Consider the following 12,785-nt stretch of genomic DNA (forward strand, 5'->3'; position numbering starts at 1 on the left):
GTGATCATTTTGTAAAATCAATCTTTTGCACAATTATGTAAAAACGGAAGCTCGTGACCTTGAAGCGTTTAAGGACGGTGCCTACTAATTCAAAGGTATTTTTGCGCGGTTTATTGAATATGCGGGAAAAGCAGATCTTAACAAGTGTTATCGAAATCCGAAAAGAAAATTGAGAGTAACCACGCATTTTTCGAAGATAATTAATCAACAATATTTATAAAAAGGTTTAAAATACAAAGCAATTTATGGCGTTCTTTTCCAAATTGAAGCTTAATTATCTCTGAAAAATGCGTGGTTACCCCCAGTTTTCTTTTTGGATACTAAGAGCATATGCTAAGTTCTACTTTTTCCACATAGTTTTGAGCCGCGCAAAAATATCCCTGAATTAATAAGCATCACCCATAGGAAATCCGAGTATCTCGAGAAGCGCAGAACGTATGCGCAATAACAATAGTAGGGCACCGTCCTTAAACTCTGGTTCAGAGCTGGGGTTTTTTGAGTTTAAAAATAATTCCTTATTTGGATTTAAGGTAGCTCGTGCATTTTCCCGCGTGTGCAGCTTCGATCTTATTTTTGTCCATATTTGGACATATAATTGGTGTCCTAAAATCACCAGCTTTGTTCCAAGGAAAAGAGTTGCAAGTTACACGCTTCAAAGTCATGTGCTTGTAGTAAAAATCAATGTTGGATTTGATTAAAAAGTAATGATAGTACGCGGCCTTCACCAAATGTTTGTGCATGGTTTCAGGTTTTTACAGTTGTTTTATTACTTCGCTGTCTTCAACAGGGAAGATTTGCGTCCCTAGATGACGAGGAAGTCTAACTTCCCTTTGAAAGTGTTTTTACTAAATTTGAGGTTCTAATGACAAAGAAGCAACCCTGATGAAGACACTGAACAGGAACGTCAAAACTTTAGGCCCCAGTTGTTCAAACGATGGATAGCGCTATATCCACCGGATAAATCACTATCCAGCGGATAAACACTAGCAAAACCGATTGAGTTATCCAGTGGGTAGTGATTTATCCGGCGGATAGCACTATCCATCGTTTGAACAACTGGGGCCAGGTCTTTGAAATGTAACTGTCTTAAGCTGCATTCAGAATTCTCTAAACCAAACCTCAGACCTGGGTTGCTCGAATCATGGTTAGCGCTAACCAACGTTATATACCATAGAAACGTACTGGTTTTGATACCTTTTAACCAACGCGGGTTAGCGCTAACCAGGCTTCGAGCAACCGGCCCCAGATTGTCAACCTGGCCCACCTTAGTTAGCGCTCACCAGTGTAAATACCATGAAAACCTCTAGGTTTTGATACCTCTTAACTAACGGTTAGCGCTAAACAGGCTTCGAGCTACCGACTCCTGGTCGCAGTGGGAACCTCAGCTTAGGATAACGAAACATCTCTCTCTTTTCAGCCACCCAGTTTTGGCGTCAGAAAGTCTTGGAAGTGGCTAAGGATCACCGTGATGTAACATTTGCCATCGCTAATGAACAGAACTTTCCAGAGGAGCTCAAAGCTCTTGCACTTGACGATTCGGGAGAGGAGATAAACGTAGGATGCTTTGACGAGAATGAAAAAAGATACAGAATGGACCCTGAAGAGGAATTCAGCGAGGACAGTTTTCGAGAGTTTGTGGAGAACTTCAAAGAAGGTACAAACATACAAACGCTTTTTCGCACTAATAAATACCTCTTACAAACCGAGTTCAAGGTCCGTACTGTAAAATTACGGACAGAGCAACGGGAAAAAACGAGGATCCATAATTTTACAGTGCGGACCGAGAACACGAGGTTAAGATGTTTATGTTATCTCTGTGGTAATCGGCCGCGCGGGAAAGGAAACTAGTTGAAGTCAAGCGGAAGCTTCCAAAGCTTGTCAAAATCCGAAAAACGTAATATTGGCCGTTTGAAATAGTTGTCTGCAAGATTTCAATAGTTTGACAAGTTTATGTAACAGAAATGACATGAAAAACTTGCTAGAGAATGTTTAATCGAAATTTCAAATTAAGCGTGACGTACAGCGGGGCGTACTGTAGAATAGGGCCCGCTAATTTAGCGAATCACATCGCGCGTACTAGAGCGAGTTTCAATCGAGTGTCGTAAAACCAAAACCAAAGTAATTACTTTAGCCAATCAAAAAGGGCGGAGACAATCCAGTAAACCAATCAAAACTCGAAGTAATTACACGTAGCCGACACAAATCGCGGGAAAATGTGCACGCCGCATGCCACGATTGGTTTTGGTCTCACTTCTGATTGGTTAAAAAAAAATGGCGCGAGGACTTTGAACCAATCACTGAGTGAAGTAGTGCAAAACCAAAACAATTCGCTAATTACTTTCGACACTCAAGTGAAAACCGCTCTATCTGAGAGATACAACAATAGTAATTATCACTTTATTAAGGTCTTGCTACAAGGGAAAACATTGTACCATGTGGCCGAATAAATAGGCCATATTACAGCTGGTTAACATCGCATATCATCCACCAAAACAAGTCAACTGAACTTTTCTTCTTCGGCGTTTAGTATTCTGCATTCTGTAAAATACCACTACCGAAGACAGACCAGTTGTAAGCATTTCAACGATCCTCTTTGCATGATAAAAAAATAGGTCTGTATTAGCATTAGATCATACCAGCCTCGTTTCATTCATAAAATGACCATAGGGTAAACATTTTTTTCGACGCCCAATTTTTAACCTGATTCAGAAACATTTTGTTGCGTCCACTGAGGGGTTTTCCGGCATAATGAAACTAGATAAGAATTCGTGCTTGCAATATGTTTCGTTTCGTAGATAACCGTGGTCCTTATTTTTGGGTGGCTGGAGCGAGCACTTCTTTTAAAGGCACGTGAAAATGCTGTCCTTGTAACGCACGTACGGCACGGGTCTTCAGTGCATGCTTTTTACATCTCTCCAGTCGCCTCTAAGACAACATTTAGGAATAACTGAATTCGAGGATTTAAAGAGAACGTCTATGGCCCCAAAATCGAAAAAACACGGGTCCGTACCCATGCCAAAAGACATGATCCGCAAAGCTTACACGCGGGCAAAAATGTGAGGTCCGTACCCAATTTTTCTGTCGTGTAAACGGCCTTTCAGTCGACCCTTTTTTAAACCAAGAATATACTTAGTTGCCTCTAGATTTCTCCTTTCACGTAACCTTATAAGCTGTTGGTGAGTGATGGAGGGTGTTTTGGTGAGGTTGCCATGTTTCATTTCAGCTTCTCCAGAAAGTTTCTAGGACTGGTTTTCTTTTAGGGGGGTGTAGCAGTTCCAATAGGGTACCATGTAATTGGCTTGCAACCCGTTGCGTGCAAATTTTAAAACAAACAAAAATTAGTGGTTAAGTTTGTTTTGGAGAAATTCTTAAATGAAAATGCCACCAGAAAAAAAAGAACCTTAGCGATCGATAAAAAGAAATGACGAAAAACATGCTTTTTTAGCTGTCGAGAAACTTTTAGTGTCATTTCTGGTGTGAAATTTGCATGAAACCTAACTATTTTCGACCTATTCATGTCTTCGACCGTACGGTAAAAATGGCGCCAGAAAAACATTTGGGCTAAACTGTCACGTAGGGTGGCTGTTGTGTATCATTTTTGCATGGAAAACCGCTAATCAGAAATACTTTTTTCAAATCCTTTCCCAAAAAAGCGCTGAAGTGATGAATCTCAAAAATCCGGATTTAGATTTAATCCGAAGTATCCTTCTCTCGTGTGGATATTTTGGATTCGTGATCCGTTTTTGGATTTCGCCAAAAAAACGCAAAATCCTTTTTTGGATTCAAGAATCCGTTTCCTGATTTTCCCAAAAAAAACGCACCCTAAGTTACTTCCATACCAGGTTATAGAGTGTTTTCACTCACGTGATCAGTAACCTTGTTTTTCCACCGAAACAAAAGAAAACGTTTGCATGATAATAGAACTCAATTCCCGGGGGATTAGTTGGGTATACCAACATGGCCGCCGTTCCATTGTTTTGGTACACCAAGATGGCTTTCGTGACGTCACGTGAAAACACTCTATAGCCACCGAGAACTGCCACACTTCCGGTTGTTGACCCTTACTGACATAATTTTCCGTACAAATGAGGAATGCTGAAAGCCTTGTCCACTTGTCCTTGCAGGTAACATCAAGGCACAAGTTAAGTCTCAACCGGCACCGAAGAAAAACTCCGGGCCCGTCACAGTGGTGGTAGGAAAAACATTCGAGGATATCGTGCTTGATTCCAAGAAGGACGTGCTTATTGAACTCTACGCCCCTTGGTGCGGACACTGCAAAGCGCTTGAACCAACTTACAAGAAACTAGGAAAGAAATTTAAAGACGATCCAAACTTGGTTATAGCTAAAATGGATGCTACAGTTAATGATACACCATCTGGTTACAAGGCTGAAGGATATCCCACCATCCTCTTCGCACCAGCAAATGACAAGAAGAACCCGATTAAATACGAAGGAGAGAGGAACCTGGACGATTTAGTGAAATTTATTAAGGAAAAAGCAACAGTCTCTCTAAAGCAGCCCAAAGAAGAACTTTAAGATTATTTTAGGTAACTAAGATGAAGAATGTTTCTTTCGTAAATCCGATCATGAAACCTGATTTCGTCGGGGGATCACGAAGTTCAAACGCGCATGACTCCGCACGTGTGTTGCTCTCGCGCGTGCCTGGCTTGTTGCTTTGGGGATGGGACGAGAATATGGATCCTTTCTAAATTATAGCAGCAATTTCTAGCTCATCCCAAAACTGAAGAATTTTTCTGAAAAAAAAACATGAAAAGAGTCAGTAGTTTCTTTAGTCTCTTGCTGTTACTCTTCTGAAATCCTGTTGACCACAAAATAAAAGAAAACGAATTGGTAAAAAAGCTTGTCTCAATGGAGTTTGCCCTTTTTCTCGATCGCCCAAACAGGAGGTAAATCCATACAAAGCTTCCCTGCTAGCAGAGTGCACTTTCCTTTTTGCGTTCGCTGGGCTGACCAAAAGACACCTCTGCCATCGGTCGAAACTCGTTTTGATCCGATCGCCGTCCACAACATTGGACGGCACTGTTCAAACCGTATGTCCCATGATATGTTTGCTGATTGTGACTTGAGCCTTGAGCCCGCCGTGTCCCCACACAACGTGAAGTATCACGTGACGATTCGGTCGCTAAGTAACCGCCGCGCATGCTCAACACAACATCAGCTCAGTGAACGCAAAAGAAAAGAGACCTGCTAGCAGGGAAACAAAGGGAAATTGCAGATATTTACGAAGGGCTGTTAAATAAATAAAAGTTTTGCCTTCGTCGAAGAATAAGAGAAAAAGAAGTAGGAAAATACGAGGATCGTAAAACAATGCGTTCATCACTTTATGACAAGTCAAGTAGACTCGTGTACCATTTGTTCCCGACACGCGTACACCAAAGAGGACCTATTTTTCTATTTATTTTGTTCCGGTCTCGACAACTATCCGAGATCCAACAGGCGATTTGTACACTTATTGCATAGCCTGTATAGCGAGGGGATTGACCGACCGCTTCCGCCAACGTCTTCGCGATGTTGGAAAAAATGACAAACATGCACCGAAAACCCCTCGCGCGCCATTTCAACCAGCTCTCGAAGCACTGCACCGATAAGGTTTCCCTACCCGTCCCATTCCCCTCTCGGCGTCACTGCTACGCCCGCTAGCGCAACGTCAAAATACGTTGAGTTTTGTTTAAAGTAACTTGTGTTCAGACTTTACAACTTTTTCAAGTGCTGGTAAACGCGGAAAATCAACAAGCATCCTTTTTTTAGTTTGTAACTTTTATTTCTCTCACTTCCTGCCTTCGTCTCGACTATACGTCTTATTTCTTGACTACAAATTGACGTTTCGAGCGTTAGCCCTTCGTCAGAGCGAATCGATTCGCTCTGACGAAGGGCTAACGCTCGAAACGTCAGCTTTTAGAATCTCTGTACAGTGGCCAATTTACATAATCAACTCCCTTGATAAAACCAAATTTTGTATACTACTTCCCCACCGACGCAGCACCACAGTTTCTTTATAAACTACGCCCTTTTGGCTGTAGACTGCCAAGGACTTGCGAAGCAGTGCGACTGGAGTGCAAATTATCAATCCCATATCTTTGTGGCTTTTAGCACAAGTGCGTTTTCTTCCGAGAACAAATCATTTGCAATGAGACAGAAAAATGCCACAAAAAGCCCATCATGTTCAATTAAGGTTGTTAAGCCAGCGATAAACACTGTTTTTTTTTTCTTTTTTTGAATTTTTAAAAGCAACAGATCTCGAACCCCCAGACAGGCTGCTTCCACCTGTTTCCAATCAGTTACCTGCTTTTAAATGGCTGATTGTTTGGTAACAGTTTTCATTGGCCGCCGCCAAAGAGTTAAATTTACCTTTGTCATGAATTTTGCATATGGATTCAGCTGAAAAGTGGTGTGTGCATTTTGCATATAGAAAACAAAAGCAATTCGTATCTTGCTCGATTCGAGCTGGCGGAAGTAGCTGACCCTTCAACACGGGAAAAGTGCTTGAAATAGTCGACAAAAATGGCCTTCAAATGGAAGATAGAACGCACAAAAGACCCAATGGTAAATCACTTTACCGAATTTTTAAAAAGGCTTATTTTGTGATCATGTGGATAATATTTTAGATAGATTTTTTGCGCTTTACATTTTCTTATATCCTCCTTTTTTGGTTATGTTCAGCTCTGATATATCCTTTACCTTTTTAAAACTTTGTTTTTAATCAGAATATTACATATAGTTTTTCCTCTCTACGAAAAATCTAAAATTTGGGTTTGTATTGCCCCACAGATATTTCCAGATGCCTAAGTGCACGGCGAATGCGCTCTTTTAGCAAGCCTTTTGCGCTGTTAAAAAATCCTGCAACTTTTTGCTCCGTCGACTTTTAAAAAAATAGGATTATTCTATAGTGGCTCAAATTTTCTCCCCAATTCAACTGCGCGCCATTTGATCAACGATTAACCCTTGAGAGCAGTTAGTCAGGGCGTCCATTGTATTGTCTCTTTAACTGAGAAGGGCGACATCATGCAACTGATATACCAATTCAATATAGTATTCGGAAGGTATGAAAAGATCAAATATGCTAATCGTAACCTTCAGCCATTAGCAGCTATGACAACGGCAGTAGCTTGGACACCGACGAACAAAGCTCGTAACCCTAAAAATGATAGGGACGTCCAAACCGTGACAGATTGTTACGAGGTGGTGATAACTATCAAGAAAGGCGACATAGTCATTGTTACGGAAAGCAATTTGCAGGAACTTTTAGCGTCTCACGTATTTTAGACTCAGGTTTGCTTCCTAGGAAACAAATATTTTTCGTTTGCGCGCTCTAAGACCATTGTTTCCTCAAAATTGTTTTTCACTTTTTATGAAGGGAGTGAGGGGATCTTCATTTGTCAAGATTAGTTGAATAAACAATTCAATTTCTTGTTACTATAATGCTCACATTAAATAAAACGATTGTAAAACAATGATCAGAAATAACGTTTTGCTGAACCTCATTTCTAGGGGAGAAGAAGAGAGACCTTGGGAACGAGTTTTCGTCGGTTTGGCGCCGGCAAAGGGGCCCAACATATCAAAGTTCACTCCCTTTGCAATTGTCTTTGATGCGAACATTGAAACGTTTAATCAAATTTGATTTTAACAAAGCCGTATTATTGTTTAACTGTATACAAAAAACATCGCTATTTATTTCAATGTATACACAATCCACTAGGTATAATGCTTCATAAAATAATATTGATTGAGCTGGGATGGCGGGTATCCTTTCATCTTCTCCAGCTCGTTTCATAGCAACAATACATTTTGATCAAATTTTGACGAATGAGGATTTCGTACCAAGAAAGACTCTCTCGTTTGCCATCTTTTCATTTTGTTAAATTTCGAAGGTTGCTTCCTAATTTCAGCAAAGACTAAGTCACTTTTCCATTTTCCAAAACTACGTTTCATGTGGGAATAATAGCAGTTTCATTACAGCTGTAATTCTGTTTGTGCAGCCTGTCTAAATCTTTAAATTTATATTACATTTGCGATAATCTTTTCCAATGCTCTTTTGAATTTCACTTACGATCTGACATGGCCGGAAAACAATCCAGATCTTTTAATCTGGTATACTTGTTATTACTCTTATGCCCTCTGCCTTCCGTTTCTCCACTGAAACCCAACAATAAGGTCAGTTTATAAGCACTATTTATAAAGTACTATATCAGTACTGATGTAATACGAAGCACGACTTTTTGGTATAGTTTTTCGAACGAGTGGCCGACTATGGTTTCGTTTTGTTTTTCTAAACATATAGAGACATCAGAGAAAAATCACAAGAGGTTCAAATTTTTAAAAGATTTTCATCTACTTTTTCATTGGGTGTGAAAACACATCCACGTGATGTCAAACATCTTGTGATTAGTGGACGTGGCTTATAAACTTTTAATAGTCGAGTCTGAGAAGTTGATAAGGGTTAAGTTTCGTGGAAACAGGGCAGTCCAGTGGTACTGAATGGCGTTTGCGTGGTGATCTGGAGATTCCGGGGTTCAACACCCGTTCTAACCACTCGACTGCATTTGCAGTCCAACCACTTAGGTTTCTTAAAAGACTTGTTATTGTTTTGTTCTTATCTGTTTCATGCATGGCATGGCCCCGAAAAGCCCTCTGGGGCGAGGCTAATGAAGTCTGTATGTAGATGACAAAAAATTCTTTCAAATGAATTGTTGAAGATTTAGAGTTTTCAATCAAGCAACCGTGGACAATATTCCTGTCGATGAACGATGGATCAAATTGGCTTGATCTTATAGGCGTAATTACAACTTGAGAAACTAAATATTTTGAGTAAGAGCAGATATAGCGTAGATTTGAAATCAAAGAGATTTCAAATCTACGTTAATTGTATCGGCCCTTGCTCAAAATATTTGGTTTCTCAATTTTGAAGATTTACTCCAAATAAAGTTGTGGACGACGAACGACTTGTTAGGACGACTGTTAGTGAAACAATGACAGTCTACGTACTCTTTTCACAATATTTCTTCAGCAATTCCTATATACAAATGCACCAAATGTCACTTAAATTGGCGCTAGATAAAGAGCAACCAGAGGGTTTCAACCAAGCGTTCCAATCTGTGTTTCCTCAACCAGGAACCTACTAAGGTAATCTAAATCTCTCACTGATATCGCTCGGCCCTGTAGTACAACTGCCCCCTGAAGTGAGCGGTTTTTTTTTTTTTTTTGCACTTGTTGACGTGGGTTGGCGGGCCTATTTAAAACGATATTATTATAAATCTATTTATATTGTTATATCAAGGACAATCGGAAAATTCAAAATAAGCAACCGGCGAAACATGATGAGCTTTTAAAATCCGAAATTAGAAATGCTCCAGCCCCGCGGAGTGATGTATTTTGGAAACGACTCTAACCCGAGGGCGGACTACGAAAGTGAAAATTTGCCCCCAAAATGTGTTAATTGGTTAACTTACAAATGTACTGATTTGGCTTTTAACTTTCCAAAGATATAGGAAGCTAGAAACGCTGAAAAGGGTACATTCTACATATGTGTTTTTCATTTTACTTCATTTATTGATTTCCTCTCAGTTTGTGCAGTTCCCCGGCGGCTACAACTCACACTACCTTTTCACAGGTGGCAGCAGCTCACGCGATACAACTGAATTTATGTTTCAGCAACATCTGTTTTTTAAATCAACCGGAATAAAAGAGGTTTGATCATAAAGGAAACAATAATAAAATACGGCGAAATTTAAACGACGCTTCATCAGCGCAGCTTCCAAGATGTTCAAATAATAATTTGGAAGACAGTAATTAGTGCGTGTACACACCCCTTTTAAATTAATGTGGCAATTTCGGCAACCAACGCGATGTAAATACGATTGCGGTTGCATTAAAGCTTAGCGCGGTTCGGGGCCTTTTAATTTGTAAGATGGAGGGAGCATGAGTGGAAGACAGCGGGAATCAAATTAAAGAAGACGGAACGAGTCGACTCGTATTTCAAGTCGTTAAGGGTTCTTTTTAGTGAAGTAAAGGGACACTTTTGAGAACCTTTAATATTTAATATTCTCATGACTCGTTTAACTAGCATTTCAACAAAGCCGTTGTTCGTTTTCGTAAGGCATTCAAAATATATGCTCGCCTTCAATACGTGGCATCCACATCTACAATGATTGTAGCTTTAGGGCCTGATTACATGGAGAATTTCAGTCCGGGTTCTGAAAGAAACCTCTTGCGCAAATTTGCGTTTTGCGACCGGGCTGAAATTCATCAAAATTTCACCGGCTGAAATTGCGCTGAAACTCGCCATGTAATCGGGCCCTTAGAGCTGGAAAACAGAGGTAACGTTTCACCTTTTAATAAAGAAACTTCCATACGACACAGGCAACCATGACTTTTTTGGTTTTTGCTTGCAATTCGAAACCAGGGCGTGGAACCACTAGTCTGGTGTGTCAGTATCAAAGCTTTTTTATTATTAATATTTTCATCAAAAACATCTGGTTTAGAGAGGTAGATAAAGATTCTGACTCAGTAAAGATATTGAACTCATTTTATTTCAGAGCGGCAAATCGCTTTACCCTTTTCAACCCTAATATAAAATGCTGCAAATGGAATGTGCTGGGAAAGCCTGTGGCATTAAAATGCGAGATCAATCTTTTGGGGTTTTTATCTTTTTGACTTATTAATATGCTTATAAAATTATTCTGAAAATGCAAACCGACTTTTTATAATTCACCCAGAAAACTATTTGTATTTGAAAAACATAAAGAACAGGTGCACAAATACTGTATAATTTCCAAGAAATTTTCAGGGTCCTTGATCGCTGCAGCGTTCATCTTATCCAATCTTAACTTCAAGTTGGAAGAAATCCTAACAACATACTATTAGAGTACACTATTTTTCTACGGTTTGCTGCGAAAAAAAGACTAGTCGAGACAAAATAAGCAACAGCTCATCGATAAACGGCAAATATGAACTGGTATAGACAGGTAGAGCAGCAATGCAGTAATGCTATTGGTCAAGAAGGTTAACCTTTCACAGAGGTTTGTTTACACATTTTTCAAAACATCTGAAGTCTCCGACAATACGAGGCGTCCCCTGACAGCCCAAGAGTATTCCATTGTTCCATTGTTACGTATCACTTAGCTCAATTTGCATTGTGATTCTCGCTGATGCGGGGAGTTGGTTACAGCTAATGTTCAGGTAGCTGTTTGGTGTACAGAGAGGAGGGCTTTCCTCATGGCTTCTCCCACAGAAAACCAAAAATCGGACGATCCCGGCCCAAAGCAAGCACCTCCTGAAACAGAAGCTGCGGCTGTTGTTCAGGATGAAGCGAAGAAACCGGTGAAGAAAACCGAGCTAGCAATTTTGAACTTTGTTGTGAAATATTTGAAGCTGGTCGGTGCAGCGCTGTTAATTTGGTTTATGGGATGGCTTGGGTTAAGTTATGTCTGGATCGTTTGTGGGCTATTTATCTACGTGTTATGGCGGTTAAATGCGGACGAACGAAAGACAAGGAGAGATGCTTTCCGCGAGGCTACGGAAAAAGAACAAGAAGTTATCGAGGCCCGCATGGAAGATCTGCCATCTTGGGTAAGATATTTTGCCTCTCAAATCAAAAGTTTGTAGATTTCACAGCAAATCAAACGCGAGATTGGTTTCTATCCAGAAAATAAGAAGCCCCGCTCTTTATGTTTTTTTTGGATGGTAGCTCCCAAGAGTCAACTCATTGATGAGATTATTATATTGTTTTTACGGCTCGTTGTAGATTATTCGGGAACAATCTGTGTTTTCGGCGGAACACATATTTGCATGCTATAGTTCATTCGACCTGAAAGTTAAATTTTGCTGGAAACTGCAAGTCTTTTATGTAAAACTTGTTAAAATTATAAATGCATCAGGTTTTTGTTAAGTATATGAGGTGTGGCATGGATTCAACACAATCATTGTGGGGACAGCTATTCTTCGAGTTATTTTCATAGAGTTAAGTTTCCAAAATCCTGAATTCAAGATTTTGAAAGCCAGCATTCACAAAAGCTAACCTTAAGCCTAAAAACCTTTGTTTCGGCCTAATTAGGCGTAAGGTTAGCTTTTATGCATATTTAGGATATTTTTTGTAGTTCTGTATTTCTGAATTCAGGATTTTAACAGTCCTTTTCCAAAATCGTGAATTCAGGGTTTTGGATTCCACACTCTTGAATTCAGGATTTTGAAAACTTAGCTCTAACCGTAATGTCATAAGTCTGTGAAATAACTCTACTGCTAGTCAACCTCAATAATTGCAAACTCGAACTCGTGTTTTCTCAGAACTTTTAGCAGTAAGCTGAGGAATTACCAATCTGCAGAGTCTGCAGGCTGGATTGCGTGGTAGCCACCAAAAATGAATAAAAAACTGGAGCTGATAAGCTGTAAAGCCCTTGATAAACAGTCACTTAAAACTCTCACTACCATAAACACAGCATTAGAGTAAATTAAACATGGGCAGTCTTCCAGTTTGCAATGAATTATGGAAACCATAATTTGGGTTGCTAATTGTGAGCTTAAATATTGGCTATGAAGATATTAAAAAATTCATTAGTGGATGAAGGAGACGTTGTTCCCCTCATTTATGAAGATACTTGAGCTTTGTGTGGTAAAAATTGTAAACAACTAATCTGAAGTCATCACAGTATTTTTTAACTGCAATGTACGTATATACACTGAGCCATGTAAATGGTTTCCAAATGTCTGCAAATTTGTTTTGGCTGGAAAGTGTGCTGTAAGATTGCTTCTCATTGTTTTGTAGTAAATT

The 12,785-nt window shown here is 39.7% G+C and overlaps 2 protein-coding genes across 3 annotated transcripts in view; both read left to right on the top strand.

Moving 5' to 3' along the window:
• Window positions 1–4,860, top strand: part of LOC137967325 (protein disulfide-isomerase A4-like) — a 13,640-nt gene extending 8,780 nt beyond the window's left edge. Inside the window, exons 7-8 of the mRNA XM_068813844.1 lie at window positions 1,418–1,654; window positions 4,125–4,860. Coding sequence (XP_068669945.1) covers window positions 1,418–1,654; window positions 4,125–4,537 — 650 coding nt within the window. The 3' untranslated portion in view covers window positions 4,538–4,860. The remainder of the gene's footprint in view (window positions 1–1,417; window positions 1,655–4,124) is intronic.
• Window positions 4,861–6,368: 1,508 nt separating this feature from the next.
• The window catches only part of LOC137967668 (extended synaptotagmin-2-like), a 36,648-nt gene continuing 30,231 nt past the window's right edge, over window positions 6,369–12,785 (top strand). The window contains exon 1 of one of the 2 annotated variants that reach the window (XM_068814195.1): window positions 6,369–6,565. In XM_068814195.1, the coding sequence (XP_068670296.1) occupies window positions 6,524–6,565 (42 nt within the window). In that variant the 5' untranslated portion in view covers window positions 6,369–6,523. Of the gene's footprint in view, window positions 6,566–11,030; window positions 11,588–12,785 lie in introns of those variants that run through there. The other variant, XM_068814194.1, reaches the window with a different exon arrangement.

Source organism: Montipora foliosa, chromosome 8, assembly GCF_036669935.1.
Source record: "Montipora foliosa isolate CH-2021 chromosome 8, ASM3666993v2, whole genome shotgun sequence".
Classification (NCBI taxonomy): domain Eukaryota; kingdom Metazoa; phylum Cnidaria; class Anthozoa; order Scleractinia; family Acroporidae; genus Montipora; species Montipora foliosa.